The sequence below is a fragment of the Vanacampus margaritifer genome, chromosome 5 (genome assembly GCF_051991255.1).
Source record: "Vanacampus margaritifer isolate UIUO_Vmar chromosome 5, RoL_Vmar_1.0, whole genome shotgun sequence".
In the NCBI taxonomy this organism is placed as follows: Eukaryota; Metazoa; Chordata; class Actinopteri; order Syngnathiformes; family Syngnathidae; genus Vanacampus; species Vanacampus margaritifer.
Genome location: NC_135436.1, coordinates 26,275,756 through 26,303,543, shown reverse-complemented (window position 1 = coordinate 26,303,543; position 27,788 = coordinate 26,275,756). Strand labels below are relative to the sequence as shown.

Genomic DNA, 27,788 nt, shown 5'->3' with positions numbered 1-27,788 from the left:
AACTGAAAAACATGAAATTTGGTGGTCATGTTTTTCCTAAGTAGACCCAGAAAAGTCATACTTGAAAATGCACAGAAAGTCTGCCAGTTTGCTTAGAAAAGGCCATTTTGTTCGTAATGGAAAAATAATTTAAAAAAAAAAGAAACTTGAATAGGAAGTAAAAAAAATAAAAAACGGTTAATATAAACAAAAAAAAAAAACCACACTGCATAATAAAATGTCTCACTCTCAACTAAATTAAAATCAAAATAATAAAAAGAAAAAACAAATCATAATAAAGCATTCCAATTCAAAAGGTCAGCATGGTCAAACAAAATAACAACAAGCAGACTTTAATGTTCACTTTGAAAAACTTTTACTCAAAATATCAACATTTCCTCAGCACGTATAAATAATGATTTAAGATTGATTTCCATTTTATACAAAAATAATACATTAAGAGGAGAAGAAAATCACACGCACGCGCGCACACACGTAATGTGGGTATGATGAGCGCCCCCTGGATTGGACGGCAGTAAGCACATGCACCTCATAACAGTCAAGAAAGCGTCACGGCGCTCCCAACATCATGACCTAATGTTTCCATGGGAATGTCTAATACTGTTGGGTGTGGGGACGCCCCCCCCCCCCCTTTCCCCCCAACCCGCACTCCACTGGATTCCATTGAGCTGCTGTCACAACGCGAAAGGAGTGGTTGCTTCTCAAACTGGGGGCGGTCCAAGTTTATCATCAACAATATTCATACCAAAACATGGATGATGAGGAGAAAATTCTTGTCTACTTTGGCCTTTTTTTTTTTCTTCCTGCAGGTAGCGTTCAGCAAAAAATAAAAAAATAAAAAATAAAAATACACGCTTGTGCGCGTTGTTGATGCTGTCACTTACGTAGTGCATACCGTATGCGGTGTGGCAAGGAAGAAACGAGACCGCGGTCCTATTTTCACACCTCGTCTATATACATATAATTGTCTCATCTTCCTGCTCTGAAACCTTGCATAGTCCTCTGAAGATTGTCAAACAAACAAACAAACAAACAAACAAAAAAAAATCACAGTATATACACACATACACACACAAGTGAGCGCCAAACAGGAAGACTTTGTGGTGGCGGTAAAACGCCAGATCAGCAAGCGTCGGGATTGTCACGCAGTCCAAAGGCATGATTCGTTTTCCTCGTGTGGTCACTTTGGACAAAAAAAGTGGGCTTGGCAAGTGAATGGACCTTTTCATCATGTTTGTAAACAACAAGGCGCCAGGGTACTTCCGGGTAGCAGAAAGTGAGCGGCGACCTTTGACCTCAACAGAAAACGACAAAAACTTGCTGTGAGTAGGATTTTATTTGGAGTGGATGTCTTAATCAAACCTAACAAATTACGACAGAGTATTATGGCCACGTATAAATATATTTCTTTTAGAGGGCGGGGGCAATATTCTGAGAAAAAAAAAACTCGTACATTTTTATAAAGTAGCAAATGTGTGCGGAAAAAAACTGACTGTGCCAATACTTTTCGGTCGGGTTTTCAAATAAGGAGGTAGTAATTGTAGGATCAAGCATTTAAGTTAAATTGTTAAAATGTATATTTACTTGTACATTTATGTTTCCAGAATTATCATTTACATTTTGGTATTTATTTTGTACAAGTAGCTAAGTTGATGTGTCGAATCTTCTGCTCTCCGTCATTCACTTGCATTTACCTAAAGTATGCTAGCTTCTGATTGGTTAGTGTTAGTCAGCTGATAGGAGATCAGGAAGTGTTAAATTTAAATTAAGAATGAATCCGTCTCCATCTTGCCTTTTCAGTGTCCAATTAACTACCAACGAATCCTCATATTAGACTATAGCTACGCTACATGTATTTGTCATAAGTATCTGAATTTTTCTCTCTCGCAAGTCTGCCACTTTATAAAGTCGCAAATTTGTGATTTTTTTTTCTTGAAATATTGCCCCCGCCCTGTAAAAAAATAAAAATGGCCCTAATACGCCGTCGTACCAAATATATAAGAAACCGAGTGAGTTTTTTCAAATTAGCCACTATCCGCCACAATTGCGACAAATAAATTTTCCCTTGTGATAGTCCGCCGGTCACCTTAGAGCGCCTCGTTGTCTGCTATAAGTGCACACACATGATAAAGGGAATGCTGAAGAGCAAAGCGAAAAATAAAAAGTCGGACGTGCAGACGAGACGGCCAGCACGTGCATAGGAGCTGTGTGCGGGCGTGGCCACTTTAGAGCGCCTTGTCGTTGCGATGGGTTATATTTAAGCGGATATATTTTCGCAGCTCAAAGATATAAGAATGTGTAGGCATTGAAAGATGATAGACAAAGTTCAGTTGCTAGCTAGGGTTTGAGCGTGTTCAGAGTTTTACGATTTTGAAGCCTCATTTTATATACTTTTATAGGAAGGCCAAAATCGTAATTTAAGTCATTTCCTCAGTTCTTTCAAATTCATGTTCCTCTGTTTTGATCAAATGACAGAGACGGATTTGTTTCCCACTTAAAATATCCATCTTCTGCCACCCGGAAGTACGTGTGACATCACAGTGTAAAAGTTTACGCTGCGCTAACCAATCGTACGTCCTGCTTGATCACTTGACAGCGCCACTGAGGCCCCGATCCTCGCCTGGCAGGCATTCTGGTCCACTCGGACGTGGCTGCCGCGTGGTCCTCGCCGCCTTGGTTTTGCTTCGGCCCACCCGATTTGTCATCCGTCGCCACGGGGACGGGCAAGCGGGTAGGGTGGGGGGAAAAAAAAGAGGAGGAAAAAAATGCACTGGGGTTGCCGGGCAGCGGGGAGGTCAGGTGCACACGCTCTCACCACGCTTGAAGAGGACACTGTGGAAGAAAAACAGCAGACGTGAGACAAGAAGTAGGGCAACGGTTTACAAGATGAGGCTCGGGGGCACAAAATGGCTTCCACTTTTTTCATGGAAAGAAATATGGAACACAGAAAGGCTGGAACATGGATTCAAATTATACCTCAGAACTGGCGGATGTGCTAACCATTTACCCACCAATAGCAATCCATTAGTTTTCCATTTTTATATTGCTTTAAAAGTAAAGCTAGTGCAAGAATAGTAAATGTTTTTAATTCTTCTTCTTCTTCATTGACTTCTTCTTGTGTACCGAGTGTGAGTACTTTTGCCACACACCTGGCCAAATAGATGAAGCCTGTTTGGGATTGTTTGTGGAATTTATTTGGACCTGGCTGGCGGCGCAAACAGCTGATAACAAGGTGACCCGCAGGGCGGAGTGGTCAGCGTCAGGTGCAATAATGGAGGCTTTGTGGGTAAACAGGGAGTGTTGTTAAAAAAAAAAAAGTGTCGTGAGAAGAAGGTGGGCCCAGTCATAGAAAGCCCTGATAAGGAAATACTTGGGAGGGCCCGTCAGCTAATTGTTACTTAAATAAATGACACGAAGTACTTGATTGCACTTGGTGCATTTGAGCACTCCATTATTTCAACAAATTGATTTATTTCTAAAGATTGTTATATTCATTATTTGTGTAATTTAAAAAAATGAAATCATGAAAAGTAAGAAGACGCATTTTTTGAAAATTATTTGGTGAAAAAGTTAGCAACTTTACATTTCATTACAGACATTTTTGTTTTTTTAATTAGTCATGAATTTTATTTTACAATCATAAAACGTATTTTTGACAATTATTTTAGTTTAGTTTTTAGTTTTTAGTTTACTTTTTACTTTCTATTCTACTTATTATTACTTAAGACATTACATTTTATTAATAACATTTTAATGATTTTCTATTATTTCCTTCAATTTAAATACATTTTAAAAAATCATTAAAAGTAAGAGGAAACTATGATGAGGGGTTTTCTTAATTCAAATTATTTACTTTTGTTCTGTATCAAAAGTATTTGCATAAAGTTAAATGTTTTTAATTGGTATTTTTAATTCATAATTATTTGTCTCAATTTCAATTATTCTTATAATACAGCAATTTACAGCAATAAAACGGTGAGAACGATTTATTCTATTTTTCTTTTCAATTTTTTTTATTAAAAATCATTTTTTTTAAATTCATGTCAATTATTCTCTTATATAACAATTTACAATAATAAAAAAGTAAGAGAACTATTTATTCCATTTTTCTTTTCAATTATTTATAATTAAAAATGGTTTTGATTTCATATATATATATATATATATATATATATATATATATATATATATATATATATATATATATATATATATATATTTATTTATTTATTTATTCATTTCCTTTTCCATCACAAAAAAATGAAAATAAACTGCCAGGTACTTCATTTCTGATGAAATCAAGAGAATGTCCATTTACACCGTTATAATAATGATACACTTTAAAATTCATTTCATGTGAAAGGGTCAAATTAGGAACATCTAATGGAGCATCTTTTGGACGGTGAGCACTGGACTAACGCTTCTTTCCTTTGCCCTCCCGTCCCATCTGTCACGCGGTGTGGAGCCATCAGCGCTCGGCCTGGCTCAGCGTGGGAAATTGAGCGTGTGAACGCACTGACGACATCCTTCGGCCGCAGGCGGACGAGGAAGTAGTGCAGTTGAAAACTATCAATTTGGTTTCGGACTCCTTAGTGTATTTTTTTTTTTATTTTTGAAAGAGATTACGCATGTTTACAATGGATATAAAAAGTCTACACACCCCTGTACAAATCCATTTTTGTGAGAGAAAAAAAATAAAGGTGGCTTGTTATTGCCTCGAGTTGTTAATGCAAGACAATAATAAGCTTTGCCGTTTTTTTTCACAGTATTTGATAACGAAGGCGAGAAACACCAATTTTCAAATTTAAGATCAAGGTCAGAAAATGGCCCCTGTCTCCTCGCCCTCACTGTAAGCCATCAAGAGTCTTCACTAAAAGTAAAAGTAATGATAAATGTTTATCCACTTTATTAATTTCAGACAATTTTTGGGTGTTTAGAAAATGCAATTCGACAAGTTCAGATTTGTTCAAAGCACTGAAATGCACTGAATTGAGGAAAAAAAGAAGCAGCCGATGCTAAGCCTCCCCCCACGTGCGCCTCGCTATCTACTGTAGCATGACGCCAAGCTTGAGAAGTTGGATTAAGAGCCTCATTTCCTCACGCCATCAATCAACGCGCGTTCAGCTCCAAGGAACGAGACGCAGATTGGACAGGAAATGGAAGGACGGAGGAGTATTATTTGTGTGTGTGCGCGTGTGTGTGTGTGCATTTACTGCAAGAATAAAACAAAGTATTTACCCAGGAGAGACCCCCGAGTTGCACCATCTTGTTTACCGAAGCATCCTAATGTGTGACAGGAAGTCAACAAGTCAACACGCCATCAGAGGAAAACACTGTGTGTGTGTGTGTGTGTGTGTGTGTGTGTGTGTGTGTGTGTGTGTGTGCGTGTGTGTGTGTGTGTGTGTGTGTGTGTGTGTGTGTGTACTCATGAAGATGCGTGAGTTAATCAATGGGAAATTAGGGGAAATGTTATGCAAAAAAAAAAGAAAGAAGAAATTTAAACATGTTTTTTTTTTTTATTCTGCCCATTTCTCTATATAATAAAATAAACATTTGAAGAGAGTAACTTTAAAAATAATCATTTAAAAATGTTGATTCATGTGTTAGTCACTGAGAAATTAGGGAAAATGGAAATTAATAAGCACAGTGAGTGAGTGAGAAATAATTATAAAATATTTTTTAAACATAGTAGTCGAATAGTCTCTCATTTTTAAATGCATAGATTAGTTAAAAACCATGTAAAAAAAAAATGTTTAAATATATAATTATCTTCAAACATATTTTATTCAAAACATAAAAATAATAAATTCATATTTCTAAAAAAGTGATCTTTATAAAATTCAAATATATATATTTTTTAAATGTGTCCCTCAAGAAAATAACTGGTACGTGGACAAAAAAATCATAGAAAAGAAAAAATAAATGAATAAATAAATTTATCTTTGTATTATATATTAAATTTGAAAGAACATATCTTAATATATTAGTTCTTAAATGTAATATTGTCTTCAAAACATAAAAATAACTGGCACAATTGATGACAACCCAGTCTATCAATCTATTATTAAAAAAAGTTATAATAATAGACATATATACAGATCAGGAAAAATTAAGAGATCATTGCAAAAATAATCAGTTTTTTTTTTAATTTAGCTATTTATAGGCACTGTATATATTTTTATTCAAATGAGAATTTGGGTTTTATCTTATAACAAAAAAAGTTATTATACAATAACTCACAAATTCCCAAAACACACATCGTTATTCAGAGCATTTATTGCAAACAAAACAAAACAAAAAGAAAAATGGTCGAAATACCAAAAAATGTCCAATGTTTTTTGATCTCTTAATTTTCGCAGAGCTGTATTTCTAAAAAGAAAGTAGAAAAGTTCTTCCTTGGCCCACATCACAACTTCCTCATAAAAAAAGCTGAATTTTTGCAAAAAAAAATGGTGGCGTGATGTTAGTATGTTAATTATTGTGCTGGTAGATTTTAGTGGCATAGAAACGCACTGCCAATATTGTCTTTTTGTGATTTAAAACAATGCAATCGCTACGCAAACACTAAAAGAGACGTGATCATGAGAAAAGCGGGACGACAGGAAGTGCGGAGGAGGCACAGGAAGTATAGAGTATGCACACAAGAGACATTTTTGGCGTTCGGACTGACCGTCTTGCTGGCCGACATGGAGCTTAGTGTGCCGATGCTGTTGGCGTCCGTCACCACCATGGCCGACGGGAAGCGCGACGGGTGCGAATATTGCGGCGGCTCCTGCTTATGAGGGTACACTGTAGGCAGATGGGAAAAAAAGCTTCCATTTAGAATGAATGGAGAAAAAAAACAACTTTGTTTTGAGTTATGAACGTAGTCTTGATGTATCTCAAGACACGAGTGTACATTGTGTAGCTAAAAGAAGAGAAATGTTGCTACTGACTGTGCGAGTGCGTGACGGCGGCCATGAAGGGCTGCTGGCTCATGTGACTGGGCGAGTGCTGCATGAGGCTCTGCTGGTGAGGACTGTGAAGCTGCTGCGAGAACTGGACGGGCTGCAGGGCCGCCAGGCTGCCCGCCACGCTGTTGATCACCGGCACCGACTGGGACTGCGACGTGTTTAAACCTGAGGGCAAAAGCGCGCCGCCGGTTAGGGCTTCAAAGTAAGTCAGCCTGAGGATTTGAACTAGTCAGATTTCAAGTAATGCTATGGTTGCAGTTTTGGTGTCCATTTTTTTTTTTTACTTTGAGCGATGGCCATGACTCCAGAAAGCGGCATGATGAGGTTTTGCGTCTGCTGGTGGCTGTGATGCGAACTGTGTATGTTGGTCAGCGTGCTCACTGGAGGAAGACCGCCGCCCGAACCTGAAATCTGAAAACCAAACAGGACCATTATTACTTCCACCAAAAATGTTTAGAGTCACATCATTTCTTGTACTTTGGCAAAGGAAAAGGAGAGGGAAAAAAACGTTCAAATATGTACCCCAAAAAATACGGTACAAAAAATATTTTTGGAAAATCTATTGTGATGCATTTAAATGTGTCCGCTGAATGTACACAAGTTCAAATTCTTCTATAAAAGGGTGTGTATGTATGCTTGGGTAACTACAAACAAGCAGACATTCACAAAATCAAACAGAGATAACGAACAAAAGGCGTTTAAAAAAAACATTTACGTTAAAAATATCTGAAGACTCGCATATTTGTCTTCTGTCAGCTGGAGACACTGAGACAAGGTAGCCTTGCTAGATCGCTAACGTTAGCATCTGCTAACACTTACTACTAACACAATTACCGGTACGCCAAACCCTCCCTGCCCCAAAAAATAAATAATTCTCTGAAACTAAATAACATGTCCTTTAAATGTCCCTTCTAAAATCTGAAATATCCACGGTGTTGCATCTTTCTAACATTTCCTTGTCAAAAAGCAAATATTTGAACAGGACACAGTGGAGACTGGAGAACCTACAAAAAAAAAAAAACATAAACGTATGCTTCATCTATCCGTCGGCGTGGCGTTTAATCGATGAGGACAGAATGTTTCTTTGTCCGCCGAAGGACCAACTTGGCAGCATAATGTGCTAATTGTGCTAAAACGCGGAGCGGCTCTTATCTAATCTGAGGGCCGCGGTGTTGAAGGTGGGGGAGGTGCGGGGCACCAGATGCGCTCACTCACCATCTTGGCGTCGGGTGACAGCAGACTGTGGCTGGGGTCCAGTCCCCCCGGAGACACCTGCTGGAGCACCGATTGACCGGTGGACATGCCGCTGCTAGCGTGGTGGCTAATGCTAGTGGACGACGTCACTTCGCCGGGGCCTTGGCTGTACCGCACTAAAATGCACAGAAAACAAAACTTACATAAGCACACAGTCGTGACTATGTTTACTTAACAATTACTCGAAACAACAGAACATTTTCCTTCAATGTTATTATTATGAAAAAAATAACACAAAAAGAGTAAGTTTGTAGTAGCCTATGGGATTGGAAGCAACACAAATGTCACGTGTTGGCTAGCTTGCCAATGCCTATGCTAATCTAGACTGACTCAATGTAAACCACCAATTAAAAAGGTGTCTGAAAATAACTGATATTGTACGTTAGCAAAACAACATTTGTTAACGTGGGGTGGCTAGCTCACTAATATTAGCTTCCATGCTGTTCATTTTATGACTCAATTTAACAAGAAAGTTAATTCTGAGTGATTCTTGTATACTAGCGTAGACCAGCTGAATAATAAAGGCACTTTTAAAAACAACAGGTTTCGTTTCGTATGTCAGCATAAGAGCGTTACATCGCGCCAGCTATCCCGCTAACACTGCTTCTTTACCTTAGACTGACAGAGCAAACAAACACATTGCCCCCGTTGCCCTGCTCTCTGCTATCTACCTCGTTCGGCCAAGGCCGTGTGACAACATGGACTCTTCCTCTCACTGCCATAAGCTAAGCTAGGCTAAGCTAAGCTAATGCTGTGGAATGCTAGGCGACAACGCTGACTGACAGTCGACTGTTTGCCGATGCAAGGCCCCCGCTGTGATATCAACAGAGTCAACATTACACAATTACAAGCAATGTCAAACACATTCTTATCCACACACGCGCACACACACAATCTCACAGACAATGTTTGCGCTCCAGATCTCCCATCTTCCTCTCTGTCCATGACCCCAGGTGTGACAGCGGAACACCCTACTTACCTACCTACCAAACACGCACAAACTCACACTAGTGGTTGTACAGACTAGTTGACTTAATTACTTAACAAGGACATTGAGGATGTTGGTTTGAGGATATTGCCGTCAGCATCCAAACGAAAAGCACTTCTGATCAAAAATATTTTGTGGTTTTTACCAGCCTATATTTATGCTCTTGCATTCTAACATGGATGTTCTGTGTAAATTTGCTGTATGAACTGTTCAGTGTAAATGAATTTTATAAAGCATTCCCTCCTACTATGATTTATTTTTAACCATAGTTCTTTACATAACGTCAACAGCAACTCGTCGACTCAAATTAGTGTTGACTTGAAGAAACTTGAAGTTATCCAACCGCTAACACAAACACGCGCACACACAGCGGCCTGGGTGGCATCGAAGCTAGCACAGCGGCTGTTAGCATGTTAGCATTTGTTCAATTGTCTTTTGACAGAATTGTCAATAACAGGCTGTGATGTAAAATCTTCATCCATCATACATGTCATAATCTGTTCTTAGGTCTTAATTAACATAGCAACTGTTCGCAGTAGATTTTTTTCGATATCAATACATTTCACTCCAAGAGAACATGTTGTTTTAAGCTTCATAGTCTGCACTTGTTTACGTAGCTCACTAAAATTAGCTTCCATGCTGTTAATTTTATGACTCAATTTAACAATGTAAGTAGAGAAGTTGAATCAGTACTTTTATTTTTGCCACAGTCTTTGTCTACAATCGACTCTCTATTTCTATTTAATTAAGTACATAGTATGAGTACTTTTGCCACCACAAATTTTGAATACACGTGTTTAGTGTGTAATTGCGTAGTACAGGTACATGATCTAGATACAGTATTGTGTCTGAGGAGCCACGTGCATTGAGCGTGTACCTTGCGTGCCCTGATGCAATATTTGCCCAACTGTGCACTAACTGCTAATTGTGTTGACTGAGGTTAATTAAGTCATCCATCTTGTTTTTGGGGGGGTGTTCACGGTGAGGTGTGAATCTCCACAAACACGCTCGCTTCACTTCATTTGCTCTCAACTTAGCAACCAAACACTGTCGAACAGGGGTTTGCAAACTTTTTTTTTTTTTCCCCCTTAGGAGCAACTCATAATCTCTCAATCAACCTAAATATTCATGACCTGATTAACAGAAATGAATTAAAACATTTATTTGATTGAAATCAAAATGTATTATGGTTGGACAAATGTTTGCGCTCAAGGGCCACAAAAATTGTTACATGGGTTGGGCCATTCAGAGTAGTTAGATATTTAGTTAGTAGTAGTTAGTCTTTTGAGAACCAGTTTGAGAAAAGCCAGATTTCCTCGAATCCAAATGAGTCAGCGCCATGTAAGCACCTGGTGGTTGACGAGGCATCCGTGGGCCACCTCAGGCTAGCTGTATTGAGAAAAGAGAAGGCTCGTCCTGTCGAGACCCAGGAGGTCTGTCAAATGCGGGGCCGGACACAATGAGCGCAGCCTGGGGTTGGGCAGGCACTTATTGCTACTACGTGGCTCTCGGAGGAATTACAAGATAGAGGTTAATTCACCGGGGATTGGTTTGAATTTGAATTTGTGCTGTTAATGTTGATAGGTACTTCCAGGTGGCAGAAAAGTGTCTGCGGATTAAGAGTGGCTCTTCCTTGGTTAGGATGACATGGTTTGTTTACAAGTGGAAAGCGCCATCTTGTTCCACCCGGAAGTACGATGTGAAGTCACGGGAAAGCTTTTATTGTTGTGATGGCGACATGGCCGATTCCCGTATGGGAAAAAAAAGCAACTTTTGACTGAAACTTGTCAAGTGTACTTGCAGAATCTGTCCCTCAAGTCGCCTCCCAGCAATTGGAGTTATGACCGTCCCTGAACAAAGCGGACCTGAATGGCATCCTGATGCTTTAAGAGGTCCAGATAACTGCCCTTTTATGAGCGACCTTCCATTGTGTGCCGAGCCGGGGGTCAGCGGTCCAATGGAGTGCTTTATTGTCCCACTGCCATGTTTACAAGGCCCGGCCGAGTGTTGCGGGGGCCTCCAGTATGCCCGCGCCAGACAATATGAAGTCGGACAAACTGGAGGACGGGCGCTCGGGGACAATGAATCACAGTTAAATGACTGGTTTGTCTTTGGATTTGACGTTTTGAAGCTTAATGGTCCCTCATGTTGTGTTGTCTTAGCATAGCGATTATCTAGAGGCTGCTTGACCTTATGGCCTTGAGATAAAATTCCCATTTTTTTATATATTTTTCTTGCCAAAAATCAGGTTTGCAATTGTAAACATTTTGGGGACTGAATTTTCCAGAAAAAAATCTGCTGAGTTATGATTCATTTTGTGTTTTATTGAGTCATCAAACTTTGCCGCCAAGCTAGGCCCACATAATGAAAAAATCAAGTATTTCTTAATACTACAGAAAATCTGTAGTAGCTTGTTTTTGAAGGACCCCTACAAACGCCCATAATGACTTAAAAAACGGTGACTTGGCAAACGGCAGACTTCCTGTGTCTTTTTCGGGCATGTCTTCTTGAGACTTTTTTGTACGTCCATGCACGATTGACATGACTACCAAATGTCATGTTGCTAAGTAAAATTAGCTGTGGGGGCTAAATTTTCGAGAGAGAGAAAAAATATATATATATATAAAAAGAAAAAAATATATATATATATATATATATTAGAGTTTTTGATTATGAAGAAAATATTCATCACAATTATTTTGGTAATAATTGAAATCACGGTTAAGACAATCTTTTTATTTTTTGGTAAAAAAACAACATTGTAAAAAAATATTAAGACAATTAATATTCTTTGAAACACTATTATGCAAGTTCATTTTGGATGAAACAAAATGTATTAAATTAATTATTTTAAAATTTAATAAAGGTGCAAATGTATAAATTTAAACAACTCAAAAATTTGTATTAGTCATCTTTTTTCCCGATTATGCAAATGTTGTAATTGTGGAGTGTAATTGAATTTAAATTAATTGTACAGCTCTAATATATATACTATATTGTGATTGAGTATTAGGTTTTATGACGTCAGTGTGCTGCCACATACAATAGTGAAAACTCAAATGTTTGGCAATTGAGTTCAAATCGAGCCAAAATGACCCCTGGAAAAATCCAAATGATCTGATCTGATTGTTCGGCGGAGCCATCGGAATCAATGAAAACTCCCAAAGCGAGAAGGGAATTCTTTGATCCGACCCACCGGTGAACTCTCGGGCGCGAGTGAAGGTGCGGCGAAGGAAGGAGAGAGAGTGGGGAGGGACGGGGAGCGAAGCGGAGTGGGGGGGGGGGGGCGTGGATTAGCATCTCTCACCCTCTTCTCGGGGCTCATCAGTCCTGTCTGGGCCAAAAAGAGCCAATACCGCAGTGGACAGCTCCTGCTGCTCCAAGTCTGCAACCAGCCTTTGCAGCCCATAAAGGTAAAAGGATGGAGGGGGGTGTAAAATGTGACCCCCACTCCTTGAGGGACCAGCAGAGATAAATGAACCTAGTTTGCAGTCAGTGCAGTCTTCTAATACAGCAAACAATGGGGACCCCTGCCGAGGAAGGGTATAGTCCAAGCAGCCCCTTATCAAAGGCCCGGGAGATGTAGTAGCAAAGGATTTTAATTGTCCATTAAGCATGCATAATACAGGCCGTGCCCCAGCAACGCAATGAGACACCCCGCCGGGACATTATGGCCCGACACTGAAAAACAGCTGATGCCGTCGGAGGGACGCCAGCAGGACACCTTGTAAGCGGCCAGCTGAGAGCCGGGCCCAACGCGGAGGTCAGCGCCTGGTCAGGTGAGCCCGGCCAACGCAACAACCTAAGGATGGCCGGTCAATATCAACTTTGAGACTGCCGATTTTCATTCAAGAAAAATTTTGATTTTCCAGGGAATTTATATGCATTATATACAAAAAAATATATATTCTCTTTTTTTTTTTTTTTTTTTTTAATTCATTGCAAGCAGACCATTTACATGCAGATAATGAAATTTGTGATCTTGCTGACGGGATGGACAATGACAGGGTGGATGTTTTTGGCTAATTTAGTATTTAAAGAGCACATGGTGGACTTTCACTTAGCAACAAGATTCAGTTAACAAGCTGTGTAGTTTATCATTTGATGTTTCACTGTGACAGGGTGGACATGTTAAGCAACATCCAACTACACATGTAATATGTTTTGGGTTAAAAAAGCAAGAAAGACAAAGTGCTGGTAGTGAAGTTATTGGAAATATCACAGAATTTTAAAAAAATATATATAAAAAAAATATATATATATATATATATATATATATATATATATATACACATACACATATATATATATATATATATATATATATATATATATATACACACACACACATATATATATATATATATATATATATATACGGGACAGTTACCCCATGAAAGTACGGACGTGCAAAATGTTCAATATTATTATAATGGGCGATGACAGGGTGGATATTTTTGGCTAATGTTAGTATTTAAAAAGCACAAGGTGGACCTTCACCTAGCAACAAGATTCAGTTAACAAGCTGCTGACCGTGTAGTGTATCATTTGATGTTTCACTGTGACAGGGTGGACGTTAGCAACATCCTACTACACGTAAAACGATAAAAAAAATGTTTTAAGTGTAAATATTTAGTCTGGAACTAGCCACCATTTTAGCATCTATTGGAGAGGTAAAGTTACTGAAAACATCACCTTTTTTTTTTATTGGGGTGGGGGGGGGGGCAGTTACCCCATGACAGTATGGACATGTGCAAAATGTTCAATATTATAAAAATAGAATCGACATGATCAAAATGACTCATTTGATCAAATAACACACACTGCAATTGGAAGTTAGCGGTTTCATAATTCTCCTACATTTCCATGATGATTGAGTAATTTTGACGAGCAAACCAAAGGCACATTATAGAGTTATTGATCCCCATATAATTGATTAATCAAGTTAATTGGTGAAAAAACAATTTTCATACTCAGCGTCTTAAAGCGAGTCCATGCTAATGTACACTGCTTAAAACTAGAATTGCTGCAAAAAGGGATGTGCTAGTTCAGCAAAAAAAATTGGTCCGTCATTTGGGATTGATTGTGGGTTGCAATATAATGAGCAAAAAAAAAAAAAAAGGTCCAAGACTGTTGCATGTCCAAAATTATAGATATAAAAAGTCTTCACACCCCAAAAAAAGGTTTTTGTGATATAACAAAACACGAGGTCGAGATTAATCAATTCAAAACTTATTCCACCGTTACCATGACCTTTGCAATTGATCTTTTCGAGAGGGGAAGTAGAAATGAACAACTGAGATAAAGTGGTTGCACAAGTGTGCACACCCTCTTAAACTAAGCATGTGGCCGGGTTCAGAATTAACCAATTACAATCACATGGTAGTCAGCACACACCTGCCATCATTTAAAGTGCCGCTGATTAACCCCAAATAAAGTTCAGCTGTTCAAGTAGGCTTTTCCTGACATTAAATAATGATTAAAAATAATGATTACTGTATTTCTTTTCTCTCAATGGAATCTGATTTGAATCATATCATTTGCCTTTGTGTTTTATTTGAGGTCAAATTGATTAAAATTGAAAATGGAATTTTTGTGGAAAAAATGTGTGGGATTTTCTTTCCAGGCCATATCGCTCTGCCCAACAACAAGAAAAGAAGGCAAATAGACAACGTAGCGAGTGGTTTATCAAAAGGTAAAAGAGCAAAGCCAAGGCAAACAGTTTGTTTTCCCTCGTGTACGGACACGAGTGGACACAATAGGCCGCTCGCCGCCACTTTTATGGCGGCTGAGTGATGGCGCGGCGGATAAAGCTATCAGCTATGTTGTTATGTCGTATACACGCCAGGTAGACTTTGTCAACACCAATCACTCGCAAGGCAAACACCAGCGTCGGGGTGAAATGGTCACGGCGGTACGGCGACCGCCTTTCCTCGCGATCAAACGCGGAAGTGGCGTCGCGGTGGGGCGGCGACCCGCCGCCGCCGGCCCCTCCCCGAAACCACCCCGCTGACCCCGGGCCGACCCCGAGCCCGTCATCAGGACGGCCGCCCTTTGTGTCCTCTCGGGCCGGCGCGCTGACTTTGGAGTGGAGATTGCAGGTACAATGCGGATTGTTCTCAGCGTGTTGTCAAAGAGCCGAATGACAAAGGCATTTGCTCAGTTCCACTCACTCACGCTCATTGATCACTCGTCTGTCTTTCTTTCGCTCTCTGATCGCATCAACGCACGCGGCCTCGTCAAACAACAGCTCTCGGACCTGCCTACAGCAATTTCAACTATTTCAATATTCTATATACTGTATATACTGTACTTTATGGGTATGCGTCTCTCATCTTTCGTTTTTTTTTATTTTTTTAAATACAGAATACTGCGGAAACTTGTCACATTATCCTTATAGTTCTTTTTTATTTAGTTTTTGCATCTATGTATACAACTCTTTTTATGACTTTCTTTTAACGTGGTGTGGATAAATAATCTTGTCACATGATCATACGGTTCAATTATGCGTTTTATTTATTTTGTATTCATGTTTGTAATTTATTGTTATGAGTTTGATGATTCTATTTAATACGACGTACTGCAGACGAATAAACTTGTTACACTATCCGTATAGTTCTAATTTTCTTTAGTTTTATTAATTTTTCATTCATTTTTATTATTACTTTTTTAATGCATTTATTTATGTATTTATTCTTTCATTTGTTTTTATTCAAGACTGTGTTTTATATGAATAAACTTGTTGGATTATCCACAGAACTATGTTTGTTTGTTTATATATATATACAGTATAGATATATATCGAATTTCAACTATTATTTATTTTATTCTGGCTGTTTTTTTTTAATTTACATTACAATTACTTTTAGATACCTAAATAAATATTTTTTTATTTATTCTAACATGCATTTTAATTAATTTTTTTCATTTAATTTTAATTTTAACATTTTAGTCATGTTTAAATATCTTTATTTTATTTATTTTATTTTTGCATTATATTAATATTTATTTCTATAATTACTTAATATTAATTAATATTTGTGTTTTTGTCATTCTACTTTAATTGTTATTTAATGTGAGCTCTTGTTACAAATGTTTAATTTGATCAAATTTACTTTTAAGGTATTTATATTTTGTGTAATTTAATTTATTCACTGGTATTTTGATAATTGCACAATTATTATTTTAGAAATGCCGTAAATAATGATATTTATTTTCAAAACTCCTACATTTATTATTTATTGACCTATCGCTGACCTTTTTCTGTGGTGTGTGTGTCATCAAAGTCAACCTGCCCCTGAGTTGTCCCGGAAACGGCGACTTGAATTATCTGGCCTACAAATTCTGCCTAGCAACAAGGTGCAACATGACATATGAAAAAGGAGCAATTCTACCATATTATTTCATATTTAATACAGAAAAAACTAAATGTTCTGTTTATTATAGCCACAACTGTATGTTTTAAAGGAGGCAGTTAGCAGTAAATGATTATTTAGCCAATTAGTAAATGACCCATCCATTTTTTTTTTTTTACAATCAGTATCATCTTACTTGGGGGTGAAGCACTGGTCTGTGGATGGTGCGGCGAGCCGTGGGACAGCAGCGGGTTGATGCTGTGCGTGGTCGGCGTGCTGTAGGCGTCCATGGCCAGCTTTTGCCTGAACGCCTCCTCCTTGCGTCGGTTGGCAAACCAGTTGTACACGCGCACCTCCGTCACCAGGTTGGAGCCCAGGCCCTGAGCTTTGGATGGCGACACGCCCCTCTGGAGGCACTCGGCTCTAAGGGAATATCCACGTTGATTATGAAGGGTCGAGATATTTGCATCTGTACATATAGTAGACAGCCGGGAAGGGTCACCTATGACCTTGAGAACCAGAGTGGGCTGACTTAATTTAAAAGCAAGGTGCAGTTTTGAAATATGGGGACAGTCCATGATTGCGCAACGTGCTTTTCTTGAAGGAGTCCAATCGGGCCTTTTTGGCCTGTAGGACTCCTGAAGCAGCAGACGGGTTCCGGCTGGCCAATCGGAACGCAGCTTTGGCTGTTGCCAAGGCAAAAACTCGAATGTGGATCTACATTCCTAACCTCAACTATGGTCACAAGCTGTGGGTCGTGACTGAAAGAACAATATCCCGGGTAGAAAAAGACTAAATATGTTTCCTCCGCAGGGTGTCTGGCTGGGGAGACTTTTTTGAGGGTCAACTCCTGACAGACATACAAACTGTATTCTGGGGCTGAATTTCATAAGTGATAAGGGCCCGGCCGATTATTGCCCTTCAAACATCTGCCAAAACAATTGGCCGATTGGGCCAACGTTATAATCGAAGAAATTTCCGACGCTAAGAAAGTACCCTGAATGCACCATTTTGCTTGCGTAACCTTAGCAGCTAGGAAGTGCGTAGCGTTTGTTATTCTGGTTATTCTGTCGTTCCCCAAGCGTCTTTTAAGCTGTTTAATGACACCGTTAACTGTAAAACTAAACACACGACAATAAGAACAACATCCACTGTATATTTAAATACAAAACATGTTTCGTTTTTAAAACATCGCTAGCCTAGCGCTAATGCTAAAAGCGAAGGGTGGATCCCCTTCAAATGCTAACCTGGAAGTTAGCATCGACTTCGGGAGTGTTTTTCCTTCAAATAACAAATATTCACACACAAATGCTGTGGGAACACATACCCACATATAAGATAACACCACGCAAAGGCACAAATTCTTTCCAATGTGTGAAAAACAAGTTATTTTAATAGATTTCAATTGTAACTTTCTTCTGTGCTCACTTTAAGTGTGTACACCATTGATGTACGGCACCACGCTGCCCCCAAGAGGCCAAAACGCACAGTAACAGTCAGTATTTGTTCTTACTGTTTTTTCAGTTGCTATTATACGATTATATTATATTCTTATTTCACGTTCTTATTTATTTTTTTTGTCATTTTCCTTTCAAGTTATATTTAAAGTTGATATTTCAATTATTTGAATATTTTTTCCCTCCGAATTCAAAGGAAGGAAAGGGCTTGAAATAAATCCCAGAGGTTTCCAGGTTAGCCCAGTAAGTCCCAAGACTTGTGAAAATAACACAAGATAATAATATATAAAATAAAAGGTTAATGCTTAGAATTAAAACGAAAATGAATGGGCATGACGCTACGATGACACTTGTAGTATGGACTTGTCATTCAAAGGAGAGTAAATCATAGCGAAAGTTAGCAATAGGGCGGAGGGGATAATTTTATGCATTCAACATATTTTTTGAAAAATCTAGATTTTTTCTGCTAAGAACCGGTATCGGCATCCACCTCAAAAAATGCATATCGGTGATACCAACCTGTTGCATTCCTCTACCAGCGCCTCCCGCTCCTCCTTGCTGGGGTTCTTCTGCCTCTCGTAGGCCTGGTAGAGAATCTGTTGCGAGGCGGGCCCCCATTTGAAACGATTACGTCTCATTTTCTTGGAGGAGGGCTCGCCGCCGACCTCGTCGCCGCCGGGCTGACCCATGGTTTGCCCGGACGGGTTGAACTCTGGGAAAAAGAACACCGGATCCTGATTGCCTTTGTCTGTCATATTGCTGCCAGAACCTTGCACAGCTTGGTTGAACTCTGCGGAAATAAGAAGAAGCACGCACGCGCTCGTTATGACGGCTGGGGATGGCTTTGCGCAATGTTTGCGAAGACACTCAAGGAACACTCCAAGACAATCCAATAACATGACGACAACAACACACTGGAGCAGGGCTGGTTAACCTTTGACGTATAACAAGCATTGGGTGCTATCGGGGGCGTGCCATTGAGCCACATTTTGCACGTTAGCAGTTAGCAGTGAGCCACTTCCTGTTTCATGGAGGACAGCCAAGAGGGTGCATGTCATAAAGGAAGTAATCCAGTTTCTCGCTAATTGTTATAGAAATGTTGTATACAGTATTGCAGTATAGGACAATTGTACTGCACATTTACTCTAAAAGTAACTCAATTATAGATTTTTTTAAAATGGATCGATCCAACTTTTTGGGTTGTTTTATACAAAACGACCCAATTTTTTGACCCAAGTAAAGGATTTGAACAATATTTATAAGTTGTTTTCTACTAAAAGACCCATTTCTTGACTCAAAGTTGGGTCAAATTGACCCAAGTAGAGTTATGGGTTATTTTTGACCCAACTGTTTTTAGAGTGGTCTGCTGAGAAAAAACACCAAAGGCAAATAGTGGCCCAAGACTTTTGCACACTATAGAAATAAAACAAACAGTAAAGAAATAGAAATATATTCAATAAATATATGCATTATTAATTAGATTACTTTTTTTTCTCCACAATAAGAAATATTCATATGCGTGTGTATACAAATAAGTGTAGGCCTATAAGTGGAAATATTTTTTATGAAATCAAATATATTATTAGTACTAAAACTAAAAAGAATATCATTCACAATAATGCAAATAAAATATACACATGTACATTAAAATAAAAATATTTTTAACAAAAAATAAGATTATAAGCAATTATATAATTACTGATTGAAATATCATAATTAATACATTATAGTAGTGTTAAATATTTTTAAACAATTTAATTAATACCAGTAATAATAAGAATACAATTAATAAAATGTATACAACTTTAATAAATACACTTAAAAATAGTATAAGATTTTAATATTTTTTTAATAATGAGAAAATTATCTATTAATAATGAAAATGTTTGTGTTATAAATAAATATGAACAAACTAATAATAACAAACATTTAATTGAATCCAAGATATTAAAAAATAATACAATTAAAACTAAAAACAAGAAGTAAATAATGATAAAATAAATTTTAAATATTATTCTTATAACATAACGGAGAAGATGATCAAAATTGAGTTTCTAGAGGAAGTAAATGTCGCACCATGGTTTACAGATAATTATATATATATATATATATATATATATATATATATATATATATATATATATATATATATATATATATATATGTTAAAATTGACAATAAAATAATACAATTTATCTTCATAACAAATAACAGTAAATCTATGGAATAGGTAAGTGACACATGACTGTGTGATTGGGCGAATGAAGTTTATTTATTGATTTGCATTTTACTCAATCCATCTGTCTGGTGACTTACGTCTGAGGATCTCCCGCTGCTTGCGCACGTACCAGGTGTAGAGGGCAGCGCGCTTCTGGGTCTTCATGGGCGTGCCCTTGTTGAGGTGCTGCGACAGGTGCGACTGGTTGAGGCCCGTGATGTCCACCACCTCCCGCTGCGGGATGTTGTGCTGCTGCATGTAACCTTTGATCATGCGGGCGGCCCGCCACGGATCCTCCCTACACACACAAAAAAAAACACGTTCGGCTCAACGACAGCAACAACATGAAAACGACACACTGCATTTTTTGGCTAGTATGGGGACCGCTGGTGGGACGTGGGCGCCCTCTAGTGGTACGCAAAAGAATCACTGTTTAAGTACAGTTGAGTTGTTTTTAAATTTTAAGTTCAATAGTAGGGGTTGACCATACGGATTTTTCTTTAGGCCGAGGCCGACTGGCAGAATAAAATTCCGATATTCCGATTAATTGGCCGATAACTTCTCTGTTGGTTTCTCATTGAATTACAGCAACATTTAATACATATAGAAAATATTTTGTCCTTTAATGTTCCTTTAACTTTCCAACCAATTTGGGGGGTGGGTGATGTTTGAATGTTTGAATATTTGTTTTATGGGAAAAAAAAATCACAGGGTTTCCCCTAGTGTTTTAAAAGCCTGGCGGCGCCATGCTAAGTTAAGCAGCCCTCCATTGATGAATAGTAGTTGCTGCATGTCACCCGGCCACTTTCCCCGTTGACAAACTACGCTCAGTTTTGTCTTGTAATATTACAACTTTAGAAACACAACCTCAGTTCTCATTTTTGGAGATACATTCAGGCCTATTACACTCCTGTATTTCAATGTTGGTCGTTATTGTGGCACTTTGAGAGCCAACTCTTTAGGTAGGTGGACACGCTCAAAAAAGTTTGATAACCAATGATCTAAATGACACACACACACACAAACGCACATTTGACTCCAACAAATCAGAGAAACATTGATTTCTCCACAGCTGTTTATCATAATACACTTTTGGTATCCATAGTTTTTACTACAACGTCCCTGTGACCTGTTTGGAGGAGCTATATAACAAAACAAAAAAAAAACGAGGCCACTCTATCACTGCAGCTTGAACAAGCTGCTGTAAATATTTTCAAAAGGTGCGTTCAAGTGCTGCATGGAAAACTTTGGACTTTACAGAGTAGCATCAGATTGGAAAACACCTGAAATTTCCCATAAAACGCCATTAAGAATCTGCGTTGAGAATGTCAAGAAAATGCATCACTTTGACTAATCGTCGTTATAAATATGTAATACAGTAAGTCTAATCATGATAGAGTTTGAAATGGACTTTTCAATGCAGGCTGTCAGCCATTTTGTGAACGGGCAATGCCCAACATAAAACATTTTTTCTTAAAGAGAATGAGTCACGTAATTAAAACAATTAAATTAATTGGTCAAAATATACATGACGTCACTTGTCTGACACTTTTTCATCAGTTATTAACGGGGAAAAAAAACAACACGCACGCGTGTGTGTTTGTTTTGAGAATGTGGAGGCCCGCGTGTGGAAGTGTGAGAGATGTTAGTTTATAACTTCTTTTTTTTTTTGACAATGAATAACCTGATGTCCATTGAAGCCTAATCGCGACACTGTGTATCTTCCAGTTGATGATTTATAGAATAAAATTAATAAGAAGTCCACGGCTCACTCGCTGGCTCCACGTGGTTTTGGAGTTGCTGCTGCTCGGATTATTTTCTCTGTCGGCTCCATACACTCGAGGAAAATTCAATTTACTCCTGTGTTTTTTTTTTTAAATATATATATAACAATTATTAATCTTTTTTAATGGGCTAATATCGTTACTGTACACCTTTTTGTACCATTTCTCCATGGCTATCATTTCGTGGTGGTAAGTAAGGCCTGTACGTCATTATTATTTCCTCATTTTCCATTCAACTTGTTACATTATCATTGAGAGGTAGAAAGCAGAAATTATTATCATTTTAATGTTATTATTAATCGTAGTATAGTAGCAGCAGTACTTCAAGTACAGTAGTATTCATATTTTTTTCGTAACATGTTCTCTTCAGCTTCCATTTTATGATCCTTGCTAGGTAGAAAATATATATTAGTCTTTTTTTTTAGTAGCAATAATAGTAGTATATATATGTACCGTTTTTTTATCCACACTTTTTCTTAACTTCTTTTTTTTTATCATTTTGAGGTGAAAAGTACAAATTATTCTCATTTTTTTTTAGATGTTGTAGTACAAGTACTAGTATTAGTAATAACAAGCAGTAGTATTAATAACAGTAGCAGTCGTGGACTTTTTTCTAATATCGTAAATTCTTGCACTAGTAGGCTACTAACAGCAGCAGCAACAGCAGTAGGCCTAGAAGTAGCATGAGGCCGTATTATTTTCTAACACTTCAACTTCTTTTTTTTACCCTAGTGAGGTGGAAAGTAGAAAATATTCTTATTAGTAGTCGTAGTAGCTGCAGTCCTAGTGATACTAGTTGTTTTAAGACTAGATGTTATTTACTGTATAGGCCTACTGTAGTTTTTTTTTTTTTTACCCCAACGCTGTCTTCAACTTCCATTTTGTTATGCTTATTATTATTATTATTATTATTAGCATCATCGGTATTCGTATTAATTAGCAAGTTAGTCGATGTGTATAGGACTTTTGCTCTTTTTTTTTTAAAGTCCCTTAGATTTCCTTTATGTTGTCATTACGAGGGGAAAATATTTTACTACTGTTATAATTATTGAAAATGATTATTATTGACCTGATAAATAATAATTTGTACTAAATAAAACATGTCCTAAGCATGCCGAAGCGTTCAAAATGTGAGGAGTACTCGTGACCTAGATAATCTCGTCACTTCTTGAATGAAAATCCAAGTAAAATAGTGCGGCATTGCTTGGAGGCACTTTCACCAATTTTTGCTATTAATTAAAAAAAATATATATATATATAATGATGTGAAGTGTACGGAAGGTGATGGTCGTTGCCGAGTGACTCACGCCAACATGCGCTCGACCTCGGCGCGCTGCTCCGCGGCCTCCTCGGTGTTGAGCGACTGGAGCTCCTTGAGGATGGGCGGCGTGTCGTAGTCGTCGCCGTCTTCCGAGCACTCGTCGCCGGACAGCTTGGTGGCCGCCTTCCCGTGGCCGTTGGTCAGCGTGTGGAACACCGGCTTGGTGTCGCACGGCTCGCCGTTCGGGTTGCTTTTGTGGCGGGGGGACGGCGGGGGCTGCAGCCTCTCCAGCTTCACCCCGAAGGTGGCCGCCGGGTTGGGGTCCATGTCGTCCAGCGCCTGGATCAGGACCTCCCTGGTGAGCCCGGAGTCCAGCAGGGCGCTCAGGAGCTCCTGCTGCAGGGACGTGAGCTTGGACACCATGTTGGAGAACATCAAAAAAATAAAAAAAAAGAATGAAGGGAAAAAAAGAGGTGTGTAAGTTCCGTTCGGGCTCTCCTGTCCGCCTGACACCTGTTGGAAGGCGAGGAGGATGGATCTACTTTGCCATGATGCTGCCGTCTGGCTCGAGGGATATAAAAGATGCTAATGAGTGGGCCGGCTGATGGTCCATATGTAAATGCAACACAAGAAGAAGGAAAAGAAGAAGACGGCGGAGAAGGTTTGAGTAGAAGAAGAAAACGAAGAAAAAGGAGGAGGTGGAGGGCCTCTCCCGGCCCGAGGTGTTTACACTGCGAAGCTGCTGCAGCTTTTATTGGTTCCGCTTATCAGAGCGACTTTGCTGGACTTTGGACGGCTTTTTGTGAGCCATAAAACGAGAGAGCGCGGCGACACATTTTGCCACTAAGGCTCCGTGAGGACTGCAGGGAGCTTCTCGGCATCGTCTGAAGAGCACGACGTCTACTCCTGCTATCAAATTAGGCCTCATGTTCAAATCTGGAAATTTTACAAATGAAAGGGGGGGGGGGGGGCTATATTTGTGTGTAGCATTGGGTAAATTGTATTGCATTACACTTTTGCCATTCTTTAATTTAAATGTCACTTTTATATTTTTTTATTTCATTTTTTTGAATGTTCAATCATATCAAATATCCCATTGCCTTTTTCCAAGTCTCATTTTTTTTTTTTTTACGATTAAAACAGTTTATTTAAAAATATTTCTCATAGATTTATTTTTTTCAAACGTATGTGTGGCAGGGTTGAACACCCAAGTGCAGGGAAGCTAGGAGTTGATGCAGGTGTGCTGTCTAAGTATTTAAGTATAAAAACTTAAAGAAAACAAGGTAGTTTGGAATCATAAAAAAAAAAAAAGAGTTAAATTCCATATTGTCAAAATAATAAACAATCACAGAAAACTCACTCAAACATGGACACAGACCTAACATGAACTACCAAAGCAGTGATTTCAAAAGACTGAAAAGCGGGTAACTAAATACAAACAAACTAGACAACAAGGTGCTGACGAGAACGAGACAGACATGAAACAAACCACACACACACACAAAAAAAACAGTAACATGAAAGAAAACTAAACACTAAATTATGACAATGAAAAAAAGGTTTAAAGTTGCGTGTGCGCATATTTCTGCATAAAAGTTTTACCATTTAAAAAAGTTCCTCTGACTGTTTTGAGATTCCCCCACGACCCTTAGGGTCACGTTTTGGCGGGAATCTGTGCAAATGTGGTGGGGACACATACAGTTCTCGGCACTGTTTCAAGCACCCCCCTGCCTTAATGCCGACAAATTTCATAGCACTTGTACAAATTTAAAAAAATAAAACATTTGTAATTGTTTATTTTGTGTATTTTTGGTACCTTCAGGAAAAGTCAACAAATTCCCAGGTGACGAAATAACATATAGAATTATTATTTTTTAATTGGTATCAAATATCCAAGCAGGTCATACCTGGGTCTATAAAATGCAAGCAGCAGTTGCTATGGAAACACGTATTTATCTTGACGTTTCCACCGACTATACTCGTATTCCTCTATTTTTGTTTGCATGACAAACAAACAGGAACAGACGCTCCCTCCCACGACTGCGGGCTAAAATAAGCACCTGCTGGATGTAGTATCAATACGGTTGATCATTACTAATACTGCGTGCAGTTGTGAATTATCTGCTAAATTAGCCACCTTACACGTAAACACAAGGCCATGATGAGATGGTGACTGAAACAAATGCAATTTTATTGTCTTGCACCTTCAAAGACCTGATGGCGTGTTCTCTTATCTGCTCCTATTGTTGTTATTGTGATATAAAATTGCAGGTACACACCTGAGCTGCCCTTCTCTCCGCTGTAAAAAAATAATAAAATAAAATAAAATAAAAGAATAAAAAAAGTCAACCCTTGCTTACTTTTTTATTTTGCATTGCACGTTAACATTAAGTTAACTCTTTGACTGCCAAAAACGTTAAATAACGTTTCGTAAAATCCTATGGAGGAGTGCCAAAGACGTTAAAAGACGTTTTTTTTTCAAAACAGGTGAAACTAACCATTTTCTATTGTTGATTACTCAAAAACGGAATAAGGTAGAAACAAACTTTTTTTTTCTGATGGAAGATGAGAGTCCAATCTTGTTTTGGCAGTATGTGTGTTTCCATAATCCAAACACATAATTTTCTATGGACCTTGAAAGATCAGTCAAAATGCTTAAAATCGGCTGGCACCCACGGCATCCCTTTTCTGAAAACGTCTGGCAGTCAAAGAGCTAGCAGCCGTTTACAAATATGGTTTGGTTTAGGGATGGGGGGGAAAAAAGCCTAAAAATGTCTGTGTCAAAGCTCCGCCGCAACCATGTTTGTGCCGCCGTCCATGTTTCTACTTGGACCTTTTTTGCCGATGCACGCGGTCAACGGGAAGTTATTGAGCTCATTGTAGCTAACGGAGCTCCACTCGTGTTTTCTCATGGACTATTCGTGAAGCATCGTCTGTAAGAGACTTTTAAGACACTATTACATTAATGTAGCTATAATGATGTAGGCCTAGGTGTGAACTAAATGGTAGTTAGCGTTTGTTTACCTTTAATGGTAATCGCTAATGCGCTAATGCTAATTGCAATTGCTAACAGTTTGGCATACGCAAATTTTGTTTGTGTTCAATATCCACTCAGTTCGACTCATCCAACAAATTAAAAAACAAAATGGCGCATAGTGTGTGTGTGTGTGGGGGGTGGGGGGGGGGGCATTACTCAGTTATTCGATAATGATGACGTAATGATTAGTTCGGGTTTGGGATAGTTAGGGGTAAGTGTTAGGGTAAAGACTACCCAAAAAAACAGTTGGGTTAGGGTTAGTTAGTCTTAGAGGTAGGTAAAACAGGGGTTTGGTTGTTAAGGTTTATGAAGGTAAAAATCTGTTCAGATAGAGTTATGATTAGTTAAGTAAAAGTAAAGTTATGGTCAGTTAGATTTATTTTTGTAAAAGCAGAATTTTTGATACATTTGGAGAGAATTTGTTTTTTAAGCATGACTCAGAGGCCAGGAGGTCAGTCAGAAGAAAGCCAACACACACCTGTCTGGATGACACACACACACACACACACACACGCAAACGCAGTGACACTTTCTCAAGTCTCCATGATGTAAAAATCCATCAACCATTAACAGCAAATAATAACAAAAGTCTGGGAAAAGTTGATCCAGTACTCGGAGGAGCATCCCGCCCTGTTGTGAAAGCGACCTGCGCACTGGAGCGAGCCTCAGAACATCCACTGCTCGCCACACGTGTCCTCTGTTTACGTAAACTCCACTTTATTATTTTGGGACAAGACAATTGACATTTTTAAATGCGTTCTCATATTCAATATGGCAAAACTTGCTTCAGTAGCTCATAATGATTTTGTTTCTTTTAGAAGTTCAGCTACACAACCCAGTTTGTTGTTGCAACAAGAAATTTGGTTTGATGTTGCAACAAGAAATTTGGCATGTCTACAATAAGTAGACCCACAAAAAAGTCAAGAAGCTATTCCTGAAAAGGCCGAGCAAGTCTACCAGTTTAGCTTGAAGCGCCCGTTTTAGGGTAATTTTGGCTTTTTGGAGGGTTCTTTCAATTATTTTTTTGAAAATTCAGCTCCAAAATTCTGTTTCACTGATTTATATAAAATTTGGTAGAAATGTCTGCCATGAGTAGACTCACAAAAAAAAAACGTCTCCAGAGGTCATGTCTGAAAAGACATGGGAAGTCTTCCAGTTTGTCTTGAAGCGGCCATTTTAGGGTCAATTTGGCTATTTGTATAGAAAATTCAGCCCCGAAATGATGTTCCACTGATCTATATGAAATTTGGTAAACATGTCTTTCATGAATAGACCTACAAAAAAAGTCTCAAGTAGGCATGCCTGAAAAGACACTCAATTCCTAAGGTTCTTCATTGATAAGCTTTCCATCTGGGTCACATTACATGGATTAAAAAAATATATACACACATTAAAAAAGAAAAAAAAGAAAAGAAAGACAAATCAGACCCTGGAAGCCCTTTTGACTTGCCTGAAGACACACTGGATGTCTGCCATTTTGG

At 38.5% G+C, this 27,788-nt stretch overlaps 1 protein-coding gene across 2 annotated transcripts; it reads right to left on the bottom strand.

Moving 5' to 3' along the window:
* Positions 1-338: 338 nt before the first annotated feature.
* Positions 339-24,030, bottom strand: hnf1ba (HNF1 homeobox Ba). 2 transcript variants are annotated; one of them, XM_077566815.1, is made up of 10 exons: positions 23,317-24,030; positions 20,324-20,523; positions 18,527-18,797; positions 16,747-16,973; positions 8,169-8,323; positions 7,238-7,364; positions 6,936-7,118; positions 6,671-6,789; positions 5,239-5,283; positions 339-2,832 (listed from the first exon to the last, which is right to left on the bottom strand). In XM_077566815.1, the coding sequence occupies exons 1-10, from the start codon at positions 23,703-23,705 to the stop codon at positions 2,812-2,814; spliced, it is 1,737 nt and encodes a 578-aa protein (XP_077422941.1). In that variant the 5' UTR covers positions 23,706-24,030; the 3' UTR covers positions 339-2,811. The 2 variants fall into 2 exon arrangements, with proteins under 2 accessions (XP_077422941.1, XP_077422940.1); XM_077566814.1 differs by lacking the exon at positions 5,239-5,283 and having other exon boundaries at positions 23,317-23,887.
* Between the last annotated feature and the right edge of the window lie 3,758 nt (positions 24,031-27,788).